The sequence below is a fragment of the Micromys minutus genome (genome assembly GCF_963924665.1).
Source record: "Micromys minutus genome assembly, chromosome: 3".
In the NCBI taxonomy this organism is placed as follows: Eukaryota; Metazoa; Chordata; class Mammalia; order Rodentia; family Muridae; genus Micromys; species Micromys minutus.
Genome location: NC_137972.1, coordinates 28569823 through 28586189, shown reverse-complemented (window position 1 = coordinate 28586189; position 16367 = coordinate 28569823). Strand labels below are relative to the sequence as shown.

The following is a 16367-nucleotide window of genomic DNA, read 5'->3' as shown; positions in this document are numbered from 1 at the left end:
TTTTTTTTGTCTCCAAAAACAAAAACAGAAAGACACTGGCATGGCCCTAGCCCAGGGTTCAAGAGCCTTTCCAAAGAATTTCAACGAAATATAAGTCCTTTCCAGGTGAGCCCAGCGGCTCTTGGTGGTCACTGGGCACGGAGGGCCTGGAAAAGCCAACCCTCTCCTGAGCCCTGGCCTCTGTGGTGCAAGAAAGTTTGGTAAGCTGGAAGGCGGCGTGCCGAGAGCACAGTCATTGCTGAGGGCGTGGGGTGTGCTCAGCTGTTACCCACTGCACTTCTGACAGTGACAGAATAGACACAGCCCTGAGGCAGGATGGAAACTGTTCTTATAAACTCTTCGGGGACAAGAAGAATGACAGGAGGTAGAGGCTCCTCTTTCCCCAAGCTGGCCATCCCACAGAAGCTTCTAGAGTCGTCACTCTGCTCACAGGGACTGAGCATCCTTTCCAAGCCAACTGTTTACTTCAGAAATATAGACCCTGCAGTGTTCCATTAGTATACACTTGTCTAAGTTCCCTCCCTGAAGATAACAATTCTGAATTTTATATTTATATATATATATGTATATCATTCATTCAGAATTATTATATATTATATATTCTGAAATAATTCTGAGTGCATATATATGTATATATATGTGTGTGTATGTGTGTATACACAGGCTACATGAGCCTGACCTTTAGTGACTTGTGATGTCCGACACAGACATGTGACACAGGAACAAATGGCCAGGCCATATTTCAGTCTCTACCCAGATGTAGACCCCACATTCAAGGCTCATGAGATAAGACCCAACCACTCCCCTTCCAAATACTTTAACAGAGCCCCGCCCCCTCAGCTGAGCAGCCTCTCTGGAGCCTGGCTCCTACAGCGTGCTTCAGTGCATTTTCTTGGTTTTCTTCACGCTCTGGGTAACTTCCTACATCAACAGCCTTCCCTGTGGTATTTTAAACAGCATGGGGTGGCCCATATGGGAAATAAACATAGACACCCTCAAGGAAAAAGACAAGTGACCATATTCTACAGCCCAGATATGCTTCCTCTTTTGTTTTCGGTTGTCTTATCTGTTATTTCTGCCTCTCTTTTCTGGTAACTGAACCCAAAACTGCCATACCACAAAACTGTTAAAAGCACCTCATTGGCTTAAACTTTGGGAGGGGTTTAATATCCAGACGTTTATCTCTCTGCCATGCCTCATCCCTACAATCCTTGCTTTCTGCTCATCTCCTTGAGAGAAGAGAGGGGTCTTCATTCCTCCCTCTCTATTGTCCCCTCCCAAGCTCCCTCCCACAGTAGGAGGCATGAAATGCACTACACACCAAAAAAAAACCTCCTCCTGGTGCCCTTCTATCATGTGCTTCTATGGCTCATGGTCATCAATGGAAAGAAGCAGTTTAGCTCCCTCTGCCTCCCTGGTGCCGGGACTCTCTCTCCAGAGCCAGAGAAAGACCTTCCTCAGCTTGAGAGGAGACTGAGACAAAGAGGTAAAATCAGGTACACCTGACTTCCAATCATAGGGAGGCTAACACTGGTATCCCACAACTGAAATAAGACCTCCTCTTGATTTGTATAAACATCCTCCAACCAAAATAAGCAACAAGTAACTAAATAGCCACAGTTGAAAAGTTAAGCCCAGTAAGGGGGTTCCCTAGAGACAGCTGTGCAGATTGAAGAAGATACGTGGAAGGAAAGACTACCCCAAGGTAACCTCTGGGACATCACAAACCACTAGGGCTTATACAGACGACATCTCCTTCCTATAACAAGGATCTGGAGATGATGTCCGTGCAGTGACAGTACCACGACCTAGAGATATCCTTCACCTACATCAGAAAGAAAGGTCTGCTGATTCAGAGGACCCCTCCCTGCCCTTTTGTGACATGCTCCACCCACTCCCACCATGTCAGACACTCCCTACCTTTACCTTCACTGTTAACAAAACTACACCTTTGTTACTGCTTTTCTCTCAGTGCTTTGACCCAAAGAACCTGGATATCACATCATACAAAGTCTCTAAGACCACATCCAGTAAAAGGGCCCAGACTGTTGGACATGGTAGGCGTGGAGGTGCGATAGATATGTGTGTAGACCCTCACCCACACCTGCCACTACCATGATGGGATTCCTCTAAGGCCCCTAAACAAACTCGGGCCATGTGAACTGCACTGTTACTGCTGTTCTGAAGGATGGGTCCAAGGTCCCAATAGTTCCAACCTTGAGCTTTGCTAGTTTAGGTTGAGGCAATGCAAGAGATGGCTAAGGCTTTTAAAACTGGGGTTTCTGGTCTGGGCAAGTGATTTTCTGAGGGACCTGATTGGCCCATCATCACAAATAAGGATACCATTCTCTGTCTGTTCTCAATATGTGACATTCATACATGAGATGGTGGGGCACAGTTCCTCTGTAAGACATCTTCACCTTAAAACTTCCTATGCACGCACCTGCAAGACACACGGGTCACTCAGTCCCCCCCATGCACCACCCCATCAGAGCTCACTGCTAGAAGCCAACCAGGATGCTGAAAGTAGCCTCCCTTTTACCCCTGAACCCTCCCAGGGTTAAAATCCACTGAGCCTGAATGTAATGAGTAGGTGGAACAAAAGAGGTGTTCTCTCCCAAACCCTGTTGCAGAAAGGGAGAAAACCTCCTAACATGCCAACAGGGTCACACCACACAGTCACTGCCAGTGGTGGCTGCCCTCAAGAAAGGCAATGGTAGCCAATGACGGTTAGCAGCAACCTTTTACCTACTTTATCTTGCAATACAGGGGACTTAACATCTCTTCCTTTTCTCCCACTCTCTCCTAATCTCCCTTGGCCTCAATTTACCTTTCGCTCTCCTCTGTCTTCATTTCTCTCTCCAGCACTTGCAGCAACTTCTGGAGGGGGGCGAAATCCTAATATAACCTATGTTTGTGTGCTCCCCCTGTACTGGCTGGTTTTGTGTGTCAACTTGACACAAGCTGGAGTTATCACAGAGAAAGGAGCCTCCCTTGAGGAAATGCCTCCACGAGATCCAAGTGTAAGGCATTTTCTTAATTAGTGATAAGGGGGGGGGGCATGGTGAGTGGTGCCATCTCTGGACTGGTGGTCCTTGGTTCTACAAGAAAGCAAGCTGAGCAAGCCAAAGGAAGCAATCTAGTAAGCAGCACCCCTCCATGGCCTCTGCATCAGCTCCTGCCTCCAAGTTCCTGTACTGTGTGAGCTTCTGTCCTGACTTCCTTTGGTGATGAACAGCAATGTGAAAGTGTGAGCTGAATAAACCATTTCCTCCCCAACTTGCTTCTTGGCCATGATGTTTTGTGCAGGAATACAAACTCTGATGAAGACACCCACACACACACCACTTCTTTCCCAGCCAAATTTGGGTGGTCATGCTTTTGTTTCTCTAGACAGTGAGTCTCCCTACGTCCCCCTACAGCCACTCAGTCTGTGCCCAAGTTCTGAGCTGTGAGGCCCTTCTCAAATCAGACTGGTCTACCCTACCAGAAGTTCTGCTTCCACCCCCACAGATGACTCTCAAGTGAAAGTGAGTTTAGCTTTTACACAGGGAGGCCCCCTTTCCTCAGGAGACACCTCACTTATGGTACTGCCTCAGACTCCTTCCAAATGGACAGAAGTCTATCACCAACAGCAGGAGCCTTCTTTTGAGGGTCACACCTTTGTAGACTCAACCTCTATTTCAACTTGCTCCTGGGATGTAATCTCAAAAACAGATTCTTTAAAAGTGATGGTACGCAGGTCTCAGGTGCTGCAGGAGCCGCGGGTTACAGTGCAGACATGGCCAAGTCCAAGAACCACACCTCACACAACTAGTCCTGCAAATGGCACAGGAATGGCATCAAGAAACCCCAGTCACAAAGATACGAATCTCTTAAGGGGGTTGATCCTAAGTTCCTGAGGAACATGCATTTTGCCAAGAAGCACAAGAAAGGCCTGAAAAAGATGCAGACCAACAATGCAAAGGCAGTGAGCACACGTGCAGAGGTCCTCAGTGCCCTTGTGAAGCCTGAGGTCATCAAGCCTAAGGTGCCAAAGGGCCCCAGCCACAAACTCAGCCGTCTGGCTTTCATTGCTCACTGCAAGCTTGGGAAGAGGATTCGAAGCTACATGGCTAAGGGTCGTAGGCTCTGCCAACCAAAGCCCAAGGTTCAAACCAAGGCAGAGGCCAAAGCTCCAGCTAAGGCTCAGGCTTCGGCTCCAGCTCAGGCTCCCAAAGGTGCCCAGGCCCCTGTGAAGGCCCCATAGAGAAGGCTCCTGCCAATGTGCAGACAGACTGACTGCCGTGACACACCCACCTACACACTACTGCAGATGACCAGTGTCCTCTGCTGTTTTTACAAATAAACTTGAGACAAAAAAAAAAAAAGTGATGGTACATTACTTTAATCCCAGTACTTGGAAGGAAGAGGCAGGCAGATCTCTGTGAGTTCAAAGACAGCTTTGTCTACAGAGTAAGTTCCAAGACAGCCAGGGATGCCCAATGATACCCTGTTTCAGCAGGAAGAGTGAGCTGGAGAGATGGCTCAGAGGTTAAGAGCACTGACTGCTCTTCCAGAGGTCCTGAGTTCAATTCCCAGCAACCACATGGTGGCTCACAACCATCTGTAATGGGATCCAATGTCCTCTTCTGGTGTGTCTCAAGACAGCAATTATATACTCGCATATATAGAATAAATAAATAATTTTTTTAAATCCTTAAACTGCATATACTCATAGGCCAGGAACACTGGCCTCTCCACCTCCATGACACTCAGCCTTGGGACCACTGTACAGCTTGATCCGGTCTGTCACAGCCTGTAAAATGCACATCATTGCTAAACTTAACAATCTTTCCCTTTTCTCCTTCTCCTCCCTCTTGTCCTTCCCCCGTCCCTGCTCTCTCGTTTGTCTCTCCAAGAAATTATAACTATCTCTCCCAATGTTTTAAAGTACAAGATGCCTTTTGTAGCCAAACTTACAGTTGCATAAATATTTTTGGTTCTTTATGTGTTTTCTCTACTTGTTTTGCTGCCCAAGATCATAGAGTTTGCAAAGCTCCAACAAGCAAACCCTTACACTTTAACTATCTGTAGGCAGTTTGTCTTGGTCTTCGATTGCTGTGATAAATACCCTGACAAACACAACTTAAGAAAAGGGCAGGGGACTAGGCAGATGGCTCAGTGGTTAAGCTGAGGTTAACCTGGTTACCCAGGTTCAGTTCCAGAGGGTCAAACACCCTTTTCTGACCTCCTCAGGCACTAGGTACACACATGGTAAGCAGACATGCATACAATCAGAACATCCATATACCTAGCCCCCTCATTGGTTTTTTGAGACAGGGTTTTTTTATAACCTTGGCTGTCCTGGAACTCACTCTGTAGACCAGGCTGGCCCTGAACTAACAGTCTACCTGCCTCTGCCTCCCAAGTGCTAGCATTAAAGGTAGACTCTACCGCTGCACAAATAAAAACCTTTTTTAAGAAAATAAGGACTTGCTTTAGCTGACAGTTTCAGGATAGAGTTCATCGCAGCAGGGAAATCATGGCAGGAGGAGCTACATGCAGTCGGCCACAGTGCAGCCACAGTCAGGAAGCAGATCTGATAAACGATACTGCTCAGCATGCTCAGGCACACTCTGTTTCCAGTCCAGTATCAAAGCCAAAGAAGGATGATGTCACACGCTTTCAGGGTCTGTCCTCCCACCTCAGTGAACCTAATAAAGATGATCCCTCAGAGGCATGCCGAGAAGCTGACCCAATCTAAAAATGCTCCCCCACAGTGTGCCTAGAGACTTGTCTCCTAGGTGAGTCCCAACAGGTTGACTGTCATCACAGAAAATTTTCGATTTGTAACATTGTGTCATAAACAGAATTAGGATTCAAATTGTGTTAAAGTGTTCATAAATGTTATTCTGCCACTTATTAAAGAAAACGTGTGTAAAGGTTGTTAACTCCAAAGAGGAAAACCAATACAGTGGTATAAAACTAAAATCCAGCCCTCTGTTTGAAACAAGCTCTGATCTATGCCAAGTAACATTATAAAATGTGACTTAAGGGACAGAGTTTATCAAGTTTATCAAGATGTTTACTTGTATTTTTGCTGTTTATCAGGCTTTTAATTCCTTGTAATAAGCCTTAACATTAGGACTTATTTTTATTATTTTATCACTCTTCTGACCATGTGGGCACCAAACATGCATGTGGTACACAGACAAAACACTCACACATGTCTTTTCTTTTAATAAAAACAAAGAGCCAGGGGACTCCTGAAAGGTCCCTACAAGTAAGAGAAAACCTCCTAAAGAATATCAGTTTATCTTAACAGAAAAAAAAAAAAAGAAAAGAAACTAGGGGCTGGAGAGGTGGCTCGGCAGTTTAGAGTACTAGAGTAATTTCCAGAGGTTCTGAGTTCAATTCCTAGAACCCACATGGTGGCTCATGAGCATTTATACTGAGCTCTGATGCCTTCTTCTGGTGTTCATGAAGACAGAGCACTCACACACATACATGCATGCATGCATGCATACATACATACATACATATACACACACACACATACATCTCTGTTTAAAGAGGTATTTGTTTATTTATTTAATGTATGTGTGTACACTGTTTCAGACACAAAAGGGCATCAGATCTCATTACAGATGGTTGTGAGCCACCATGTAGTTGCTGAGAATTGAACTCAGGACCTCTGGAAGAGCAGCCAGTGCTCTTAACCACTGAGCCATCTCTCCGGCCCCCATACATCTTTTTAAATAAAGAAAAGGAAAGAAAACATCATCTGGGGCCACCACCTACCTGGTGTTAAGCACCTGGCAGGAATGTATAACTGAAAAGAACCGAGAGCAATATTTTAAGACCAAGAAGCCCCTCCCCCTACTATGACAGAGGGCCTCCCGCCCCTCTCAGCTGTGTCCTCTCTTGAGAAACATGTCCATGGCCTCCTTGCAGTAAATCTCAACAGATTCTGTCTGTTGTGACTCTGGGAAAAAACCCCTTCATCACCCATGTCACTAATCCTTTAGTGCTGCTGGGCACAAGAAGTGTTAAATTTTAATCTTTTCCTTACTTATGTTTGTCCTTGTTATCATAGTTGCAAAAACCCTTTCCTGCAATGACATTATAATCACATTAATTCAGTTGCTCTTCTGGGGCTTTTATGGATTTGTGCTTTATATCACGAATATGATCCACGTGGGAGGATCTTAGCATTGAGTTCACTGAGCATCTTCTTCATCCAAATACTGAGACTGTCATACTGTCATTTCTGAATTATCATTCCGTCCCCTAGCGATCTAAAGTACCAGGAGTCTTTAACTAGCCTTTAAATCTGCACTCACAGAACTCCCCTCTAGCCCTCACTCAGCACCCTCTTCCTGATGCAAATGTTAAGACACAGGTGGTGGCTGAGGTTTACACCCCATTTAAGATCTGGGCAAAGACTATGTGTCTAGGGACTCTGATCTTCCAAACCCAATCCTCACCACTATCAAATGGATCTGTAAGATGGTGTGTAGGTAAAAATGTCTGCTGTCAAGTCTGACGACCTGAGTTCGATCCCCTGTGGGAAGCTGCAAGCCCACTCATACCAATGACTCTCTGACCTCCACAGGTTCAGTAAGACACGCCTCAAACCCACACACACAACAAAACGGGATCTTTTTTTTTTTCAAACTATAAGTGTGCCCATATCCCCAAAGCTGTTTAAGGGAATCTTTGGAGATTTATGAAGGAAATGTGATTTATGGTCTCCCTGGACAGCCCCCTCTTCCTACCAAAGCTTTGTCAGCTTTTTTTTTTTTTTTTTTTTGGCAGTGTCTGAAATTTGTCCTAATCCCACATCTGGTCTCACAGAACAGAGATATCCTGTGAAGTCGGATGTTTAGTCCAGTCTGACACATGTAATTCTGGGGAAAGAACAAGGGCACTACAAGAGAAAGGGGAAACATTTCTTATGGTCTTTCATTCAATGAGATAACTGAGTCACCTAAGGGAGGACTCTGGAGAAGGCGCAATAGGAAAGAAGTCAAGTCAGGGCTCCAGGGTCAGAGTAATGCCCTTCAGAAAAGCTATTAGAAATGCATATAAATAAACTCCCCAGTCGATGAAATTTAAGGCATTTTAAGAGGGCTTTTATTTTATGGATATTCAATAGCATCCACGTCCCTCCCGGGGGCCAAGGACTGGGCTGCCCAGCAGCTGGGGCTCTCGCAGCTTCTCAGAAGAGGGTTACTCGCCCATCTCCTTGGAGTGTTCAAATCTCAACCCTTGGGTCACACGTCTTCAGTCAGGAAGAAAATGTTAGTGTTAACTCAGGGAATACTGTTTCCTCGAGTTCCCTTGGCGCAGAAAGGCTTCCAGGCCCCGCATAGGTGCCCTGTGGGGTACTGGAGCTGTCGGTCCTGGGCTCCCCACAAGTGAGATCCCCACCCACGATCACATTCCGAAGCCCCTGCCAGTGCCTCGTCCATCTTTTGGGTGAAAAGAAAAAAAACCTTATTACACGGATCAGAGAGTTCCCCTGATTCTTTGTCCGAAATACTTACTCCCGATTTCTGAGCCCTACAAAGAACCCCGAGTCTTTTGTAGTTTAACGTCACAAGCATCCCCAAGCTTTAACTACCGCTCCTCCACAGGACGGCGCTCCCCTCCAACCAGAACCAGCCAGTGCCGGGCCAGCGGTCCTGGTTTATGCCGCAGCGTCGCAGCGGCGCTTCCCACAGTGCCTCAGGGCGCGCGCAGGCTCCTGGGAGTTGTGGTCCGGCGATGTGCAGCGTTGCAGCGGCTGCTACGGGCTCGGCGCCGGCTTTGTCTGTCTGCGGGCGCGCGCCGCTGCGGTGAGTGAGGCTGAGGCCGGGTCTGTGCGCCCGAGAGAGGGGGCTGTATCGTTAGCCTGCCGCTCCAGCCAGGGCGTGAGAGCAGGCCAGGCCGGCCGCCCAGGCCAAAATCGCCAGCCGCACATAAGAGTGCGCTGGTCGGAGAGCGGGTGGGCCGCGGTCTGCTGCGGAAGGGCCTTGCTGCAATGTCGGGGTCCTGGGAGGCTGGGGCCCCGCGAGCGTGGGAGGGACCACAGGAAGGTCCAGCTAGGCCAGGAGATGCAGAGTCCGCGCCTAGGGAGCTGAGAAGGGAGTTGATGTCCAGCGTTCATGGAATTCATCCTCACCCAGAAGCTCCTAATGGTTCCTTAAATCGCCTCCTTACATTTTTCCCAAACCCTACACATCACCCTGTCTGTCCTCCAGCCCCTCTCTCCTGAAAAAAAGCACCATTTTAGGTCTTGGATTTGCAGGGCGTGTCTCAAATGTAAGAGATCCCTCGCTCTCTGGTCATATGTTTTCCGAGAGCCATCTAATGAGATAGTGTTAACTTGTTTACTAAGTGAAGTAACTGGAGTCGGGGCTGTTAGGTTGCTTTGCTCCAGGTCATACACCGAGGGAAACAAGGCAAAACCCCAAGTCTGTCAGAGCCTAATTCTGAGCTGCGGTAACATTTCTGACAGGAAATAGCAGCGTTCTGTGTTAAAACCACTCTCTTCCAGTGTCTACAAGAATTTGGTTGTTCTGACTTGAGCACGCCTCTCCCTTGACCATTTCCTGTTGTCAGTTGCCCTGCTGTTAATCAGGGAGAGTCTTGAGACACAGCTGGCTACCTGTTAGCCAGTGGAGAGGTTCAGGCATATACTGTGCTCACTTAACTTACCCGTGTTCTGTAGACAGTCCAGAGAGTCCAACCCCAGGGAAGAGTCACCATGTGCTTTTCTTTGTGAATGGGGGGGGGGGGGGTCGGGTGTTAGTTTTATTTTTAATCAATGAGATCTTGTATTTCTAACCGAATACATTTGCAGCATAACAGGGGACCCCTGTGTTCCAAGTTGGAAGTGAATCCTTTAAAGATTTTTTTTGTCATCAGGATATATAACTGAATGGATAGATGTGTTCGATACTTGGTTAATAAAGTAGAAAATTGTACCATCAGATTGCTAATTCATTAAATTAGGAATCCAGCATTTTGATTGGGTATACTGAAACAAAGACTATACTGTACCACTTCATAACTACAGTGTACAGATTCAGGAATTTGATCCTTTAAATAAGCATTCCACAGTGGGGGCAGTGAAGGTTTGGGTTTAGAGCCTACGAAGAATTGCCAGAAGGTAACAGAACCGGCTTTGTTAGGTCCTTGTAACTTCTGGAGAACTGGAAAGGAGGCCTGGAGCTATTCCTTCATAGCACGGGTCAGGAAGGCTGAGTGCTGACTTCTTAGGCTTGAGGAATAAACTTGACAGTTGCCTGGGAAGTACAGGACCCCAGTTTCATGTCAAGACCAAATACAAACAGAAGGGACCAATAGTAGGAATCTGCTGTCCCATTTCCTCTGCCTCTTTGCTCCTAGATTCATTTCTGCTCAGTCAGTCCTGCTACCTTTAGCCCACTTTGCGGTGACATTACCTCAGTCGGTCTGGGTGCCCTGTGTTTACGTCCCAAACTGCTCTCAACTCTCAGCTCTGCCCTTTACTGTTTGTCTTTTGTTTTGTTTTTTTTTGTTTTGTTTTTTTTTGTTTTTTGTTTTTTTTTTTCTGTCCCTCAGGTACTCCAGCCCAGCCCATGGAAGAATCATATAAAGAGGCGGTGATCAAAGTCATCGAGCAGGAGTGGACATGTTTGGGTTTCCAACAGCTACCCTGCTGGACTGTCATGGAAGATATGCCCAGAATGTAGCCTTTTTCAGTGAGTGAGTCAGCTGGTTGCCGGGATGACTTCAGAGTCCCTTTAAGAAGATGCATTTGTTTGGTGACACTCACTCTTCTTCGGGTTGCAGGAAAAGCCTGCAAGCTGAATGGGAAGTGATAGTCAAAACAAAGCAAGAAAACAGCTTGAAGCTGGAGAATGGCGGTGCACGCCTTTGCTCCCCACACTTATGAAGCAAGAGGCAGGTGGATCTCTGTGAGTTAGCCTGGTCTACAGAATGAGTTCTAGCACAGCCAGGGCTATATAGAGAAACCCTGTCTTGAGGGGGAAACAGAAAAAGAAAAAGCAATTTGATACAGAGGTGATCTTGAGGTTGTCTTAGGCTGAATGAGAACTCTCCGCTCTAACACTGAGATGGGAAAGATAGGGAAACAGGAAGAGAATGAATGCACGCGCTTCTTCCCTTCCACTGTAGCTTAATGGGCCAGAAATGCTGTGGATTTTAAAAGAAGGAATTCCAGTCCTATTTGCATTATTAAAGAAGTTCCTTCAGCTTCAGGCTTTTCATTGCTACAATGGGACACACCTTAAGCTGCAGCTTGTAAGGATTCAAGGCATAGACGGAAGATATCTGAAATTATACGGCTCATTTGGCTCATTTTCTGAGATCATCAGCGACTGTTGGAGAGCAGGCCGGGATAGGGAGACTGTCACGGAGCCAGTGCAGTGTAAGCCTTGGAGCTTCTCACTGGAATTGGTCTTTCCTTTGCTTGGCTTTATGCTTGTCTTAAAGGAGTGCTTTTAAGGTTTTAAAGCTTTATTCCCTTCAGATCCTGACTCCACACCTGTTTGGGAGGCAGCTAAAACTTAGGTAAAAGGCTCTGTGTAATTCTCTATATAATTTTCTTAATTTTATGAACCCTCTGTTTAGTTTTGTTTTGTTCTATCTTTTTGGGCCAGGCTTTCTCTGTACCCCTAGCTGTTCTGGAACTCACTTTGTAGACCAGGCTGACCTTTCACAGAGATCTGCTTGCCTCTGCCTCTTACAAAATAATTTTGTTAGGACTTAGTGGGTAGCACTGACTATACTTCCAGAGGACCCAGGTTCAATCCCAGGCACCCCCTCCAAAAATTAATAACAATATTGTCTATGTCCTAAGGATCTGAGAAGCTGCATTAAATTTAAAGGCAGTATATAGCTACGGAGCATGCTCATATTGGAATCCTAGATTAATAGTTATGTGACCACCCCATGCTCTGAGTTTATTATCTATATCAATCTCAGGATGGTTTTCAAGATTCAGTTATATATAAGTTATATATATTCAGAGTTTGTAGGATAATGCCTGGCGCACAATAAGCCCTCTAAGGATTATGTTTCTCTTCTCCCTGTTCTTCTCACTCAGCATATTGGTGCATCTTACATGACTTCCCTCTCGTTTTACCAGATGTGATGACAGAAGCCCACAAGTATGATCCTTCAGAGGCCACAGGATCTTCAAGCTGGGATTTCCAGAGTTCTTTCAGAAGAGAGAAGCTGGAACAAAAGTCCCCAGATTCTAAGGCACTCCAGGAAGACTCCCCTGGAGTGAGACAGAAGGCCTATGATTGCCAGGAGTGTGGGAAGTCTTTCCGGCAGAAAGGTAGTCTGACATTGCACGAGAGAATCCACACTGGTCAGAAGCCCTTTGAGTGCACCCAGTGTGGAAAAAGCTTCAGGGCCAAAGGCAATCTAGTTACACATCAGCGAATACACACGGGAGAGAAGCCCTATCAGTGCAAAGAGTGTGGGAAAAGCTTTAGTCAGCGAGGCAGTCTAGCTGTCCACGAGAGACTCCACACTGGACAGAAACCCTATGAATGTGCCATTTGCCAGAGAAGCTTCAGAAATCAAAGTAACCTTGCTGTTCACCGAAGAGTTCACAGTGGTGAGAAGCCCTATAGATGTGACCAGTGTGGAAAAGCTTTCAGTCAGAAAGGAAGCTTAATTGTTCACATCAGAGTTCACACGGGTCTGAAGCCCTATGCGTGTTCCCACTGCAGGAAGAGCTTCCACACCAGGGGGAATTGTATTCTGCATGGAAAAATCCACACGGGAGAGACACCCTATCTCTGTGGCCAGTGTGGGAAAAGTTTCACTCAGAGAGGGAGCCTGGCTGTGCACCAACGAAGCTGCTCACAACGGCTCACTCTGTAAGCACTCTCATCAAAGGAAGCTCTTCTTACAAATTAAGAGTACAAAACCCTCTGTAATCAAGAATCTTATCCAGTGTTATAGGGTAAGTGGAAGTTCTTTCAGAAGGACCAGCATTTAATAGAGCAAACTGACTTTTTTCCCTTTCCCCCAAATGAATATGAAAAATAAATGTCCTGTTTATCATTATCAGGTATTTTTCATAATTTCTTTATTTTGATATAATTTCCCAAGGCACACTCACTAACCTCTCCTGTCACAATTGACCTGTTGCTTAATATAGCAGATACAGATTTTAGATTTGTAGTTGGTACCATAAGTCTTTTTAAAAAAATTATCTCCTGGGGCTGGAGTGCACACATGGAGATTTGTTTCAGGCCTACACTTGTAATTAGAATGATCTGGTTTTCTAAGAATCATGTACTTGTTTGTTACTTTCCCTTAAGGGAAGTCCAAACTCCCAGAGAAACACAGTGGCCTTCCCTCTTAAAGTAACTCCTTTGGAGACAGCAGCAAAATCTTGAGATTGGGAAACCTGGAAAAGAACTAAACTGTCATTGTAACTGAGCCTCTACTAACTTATAGTCAATAATGAAGCTCCACTTCAGTGATACTGTGCTCCTCCTACACACTGACAATTTGGAAACATAACTCCCTCTGAATTCTATTTTAACCTCCGGGGAATGAGATTTGAGAAAATGAAGAGAGCAGAGATTTTTGGTTTTTTAATCTGAAGCCACTCTAATTCTTTCTGCTGAACATTTTGTAACTAATTGATGAATGATGTAGAAAAGTTTTCACATTAAAGACACTGTCTTAGGGTTACTATGGCTACCAGGAAACACCATAACCAAAAGCAAGTTGGGGAGGAGAGGGTTTATTATCAAAAGAAGTCTGGACAGAACTCAAGCAGGACAAAAACCTGGAGTCCAAAGCTGATGCAGAAGCCATGGAGGGGTGTTGCTTACTAGCTTATTCCTCATGGCTTTCTTATCCTGCTTTCTTATAGATCCCAGGACCACCAGCCCAGCAATGGCCTCACCCACAATGGGCTGGGCCTGCCTCTATCAATTAGTAATTAAAATGCTTTTCAGGCTTGCCTACACCCCAAACTGTAGGCATTTTCTTGATTGAGGTTCCCTCCTCTCAGATGACTTTAGGTTATATTAAGCTGATATACAATGATCTAGCACAGGTACCATTCTGTTCTTTGTAGAAGATCTTATAAACTGTAGCCTCCTTAATCTCAAAAGACTCATGACAGCAAATTATCACCTACAGGGGTAAATTATGTCAAAAGTCTTTGGACAATCATCTCAATGGATTAGTGATAAAGAGTAATCCCAGGAATACTTAAATACCATTTGAAGATGTATACAGGACTAACATTCCTACTTTTTAATTTTAAGATTTATTTATATATTATGTATACAACATTCTGCCTGCATGTGTGCATGCAGGCCAGAAGAGGGCACCAGATATTATAATGGTTATAAGTCATCATGTGGTTGCTGGGAATTGAACTCAGGACCCCTGGAAGGGCAGACAGTGCTCTTAACCTCTGAGCCATCTCTCCAGCCCAACATTACCATTCTTAATGACTATACACTAGAAATAAAATTAAAATTTAAAAACTAGAATACAGGGGCTGAAAAGATGACTCAGGTTAAGAGTATTCTCTGCTCTCCTGCAGAGGTCCTGAGTTCTATTCCCAGCAACTACATGGTGGGTCATATCCATCTGTAATGAGAGCTGGTGCCTCTTCTGGCCTGCAGGCACAGTGCTATCTATATAATAAATGAATAAATCTTTAAAAAAGAAAGTAGAGAAAAAAACTGGAATGCTTATGCAGTAAAAGTAAATCCAACAATAAAATATAAATCAACAAAACATGGAAAATATTATGGATAAATCTTGCATTGACAGAATCTGAACATATATATATATAATGTATGACTCACCTTGTGTTTCTTCATAGGACAGGAAGAACTAATGATTGGTTTGAAAAATCAGGAGAAAGTCCTAAACCCTCAAATGGTATATGCCTGAGTCTATATAATATAATCATTGCCATCTACTGAGTTCACAGTTTAAGATCAGTGCACCACAGTAGCAGGCAGTTTTAGCATTGCACACAAGTTCTTTGTCATTCATTCTTGAAAAGGTAATGTCAGTGTCACCTCTATCTATATAACCGGATAACTACTTAATAGAAAACAGAAACAATGCCACATTATTTCCAATGATAGGCATGAAAAGCCCTTACAAGGTCTGCAAAGTGTGCCTGCATCTTTGGGAATACTTGCTCTATGGGAAATCAGTTACCATGTTAAAAAGTAGCCGCTGTGATGTTCAAGTTTCATGTAGTCTCCAGTTGATAGGCTCAGCTCAACAGACAGCATCAACTCTTAATTTTGTTTCTCTGGCTGTAATAAAATACCGCAAGAAAAGCAAGTTGGGGAGGAAAGCATATTTTGGTTTACAGTTCCATATTGAGGAAGGTAAGGCCAAAGGAGCATGAATCCAACTCAGCACATTGGATCAGCAGTCCAGAAGAGAAGATGGGGCTGAGCTATAAAACCTCAAAGGCTGCCCCAGGTTACATATGTCCTCCAGCAAGGATCTACCTCCTCATGGTTTCATAACCTTCCCAGACATGCCATCAGCAGGAGACCAAGTATTCAAACACATGAACCTGTGAACATTTCACAGTCAAACCACAGCAGACCTCCAGCCACAGTAATGAGTCACTGCTGGTGTCCAGCCTGGAAGTACACTAGGTGCCTCCGTCTCAGCTGACAAGAGACAATTATACAAAAGATCCCCTAGGATGAGCCAAGCCCGGTTCTTATCTGGATCCTCTCCTAGGTGCATTCTGTTGAGGGCAGAATGTGCTTCCTTAGAATTGTAAAGTTGAGAGCTCCAGCTTCCTACAGGCTATTGGATTAAGTCTAAGGAGCCAGCAGAAGTTTTCTGACATCCAGTAGCCATTTTCTTGAATAAAGGAGCCAACCTTGCAGTTGCTAAATGAATACCCTATGATAATTCAGCTGAGTTTGGCAGTGGCAATCCAGCACGTTTGCCTTATATCAATTGGAAACAGGTTTCATGCTCTACCTACACTCAAAGACGGGGGCAGCAACCTTACAATATTCATCTTTGTTTCAAGACTCACTACCTAGCCCTGGCTGTCTTAAAACACACTATGTAGACCTGGCTGGCCTCAAACTCACAGAGATCTGCCTGCCTACCTCTGTGTATTGGGATTAAAGGTGTGTACCACTAATGCCCAATTAGAATATGCAGTTTCTGATTTGGGGGGGTTGTTTGTTTTGGGAGGTTGCCCCTTTTTTTGATTTTTTCAAAACAGGGTTTCTCTGTGTAGCCCTGGCTGTTCTGGAACCCACTCTGTAGACCAGGCTGGCGTCAAACTCAGAGATTCGCCAGCCTCTGTTTCCTGAGTGCTGGGATTAAAGGCAGGCACCACCACCATATAGCAA

General features: G+C 45.2%; 1 protein-coding gene and 1 pseudogene across 3 annotated transcripts; both read left to right on the top strand.

The window, feature by feature from the left end:
• The first annotated feature begins 3781 nt into the window (after positions 1–3781).
• Positions 3782–4249, top strand: LOC308418695 (large ribosomal subunit protein eL29-like; annotated as a pseudogene). Its single transcript has one exon. The product of its transcript is annotated as a large ribosomal subunit protein eL29-like (transcript).
• Positions 4250–8744: 4495 nt separating this feature from the next.
• On the top strand, positions 8745–13056 carry ZNF32 (zinc finger protein 32). 2 transcript variants are annotated; one of them, XM_080914819.1, is made up of 3 exons: positions 8745–8822; positions 10573–10712; positions 12122–13056. In XM_080914819.1, exons 2-3 carry the CDS (start codon positions 10643–10645, stop codon positions 12868–12870), a joined length of 819 nt encoding a protein of 272 aa, XP_080770945.1. In that variant the 5' UTR covers positions 8745–8822; positions 10573–10642; the 3' UTR covers positions 12871–13056. The 2 variants fall into 2 exon arrangements, with proteins under 2 accessions (XP_080770945.1, XP_080770944.1); XM_080914818.1 differs by having other exon boundaries at positions 12080–13056.
• Positions 13057–16367: the final 3311 nt, after the last annotated feature.

Coding starts and splice junctions, on each gene's coding strand:
- ZNF32 (XM_080914818.1), top strand. CDS start 10,643: ATGTTTGGGTTTCCAACAGCTACCCTGCTGGACTGTCATGGAAGATAT. Junction 10,713..12,079: donor CCAGAATGTAGCCTTTTTCA/GTGAGTGAGTCA, acceptor CTTCTCACTCAG/CATATTGGTGCATCTTACAT.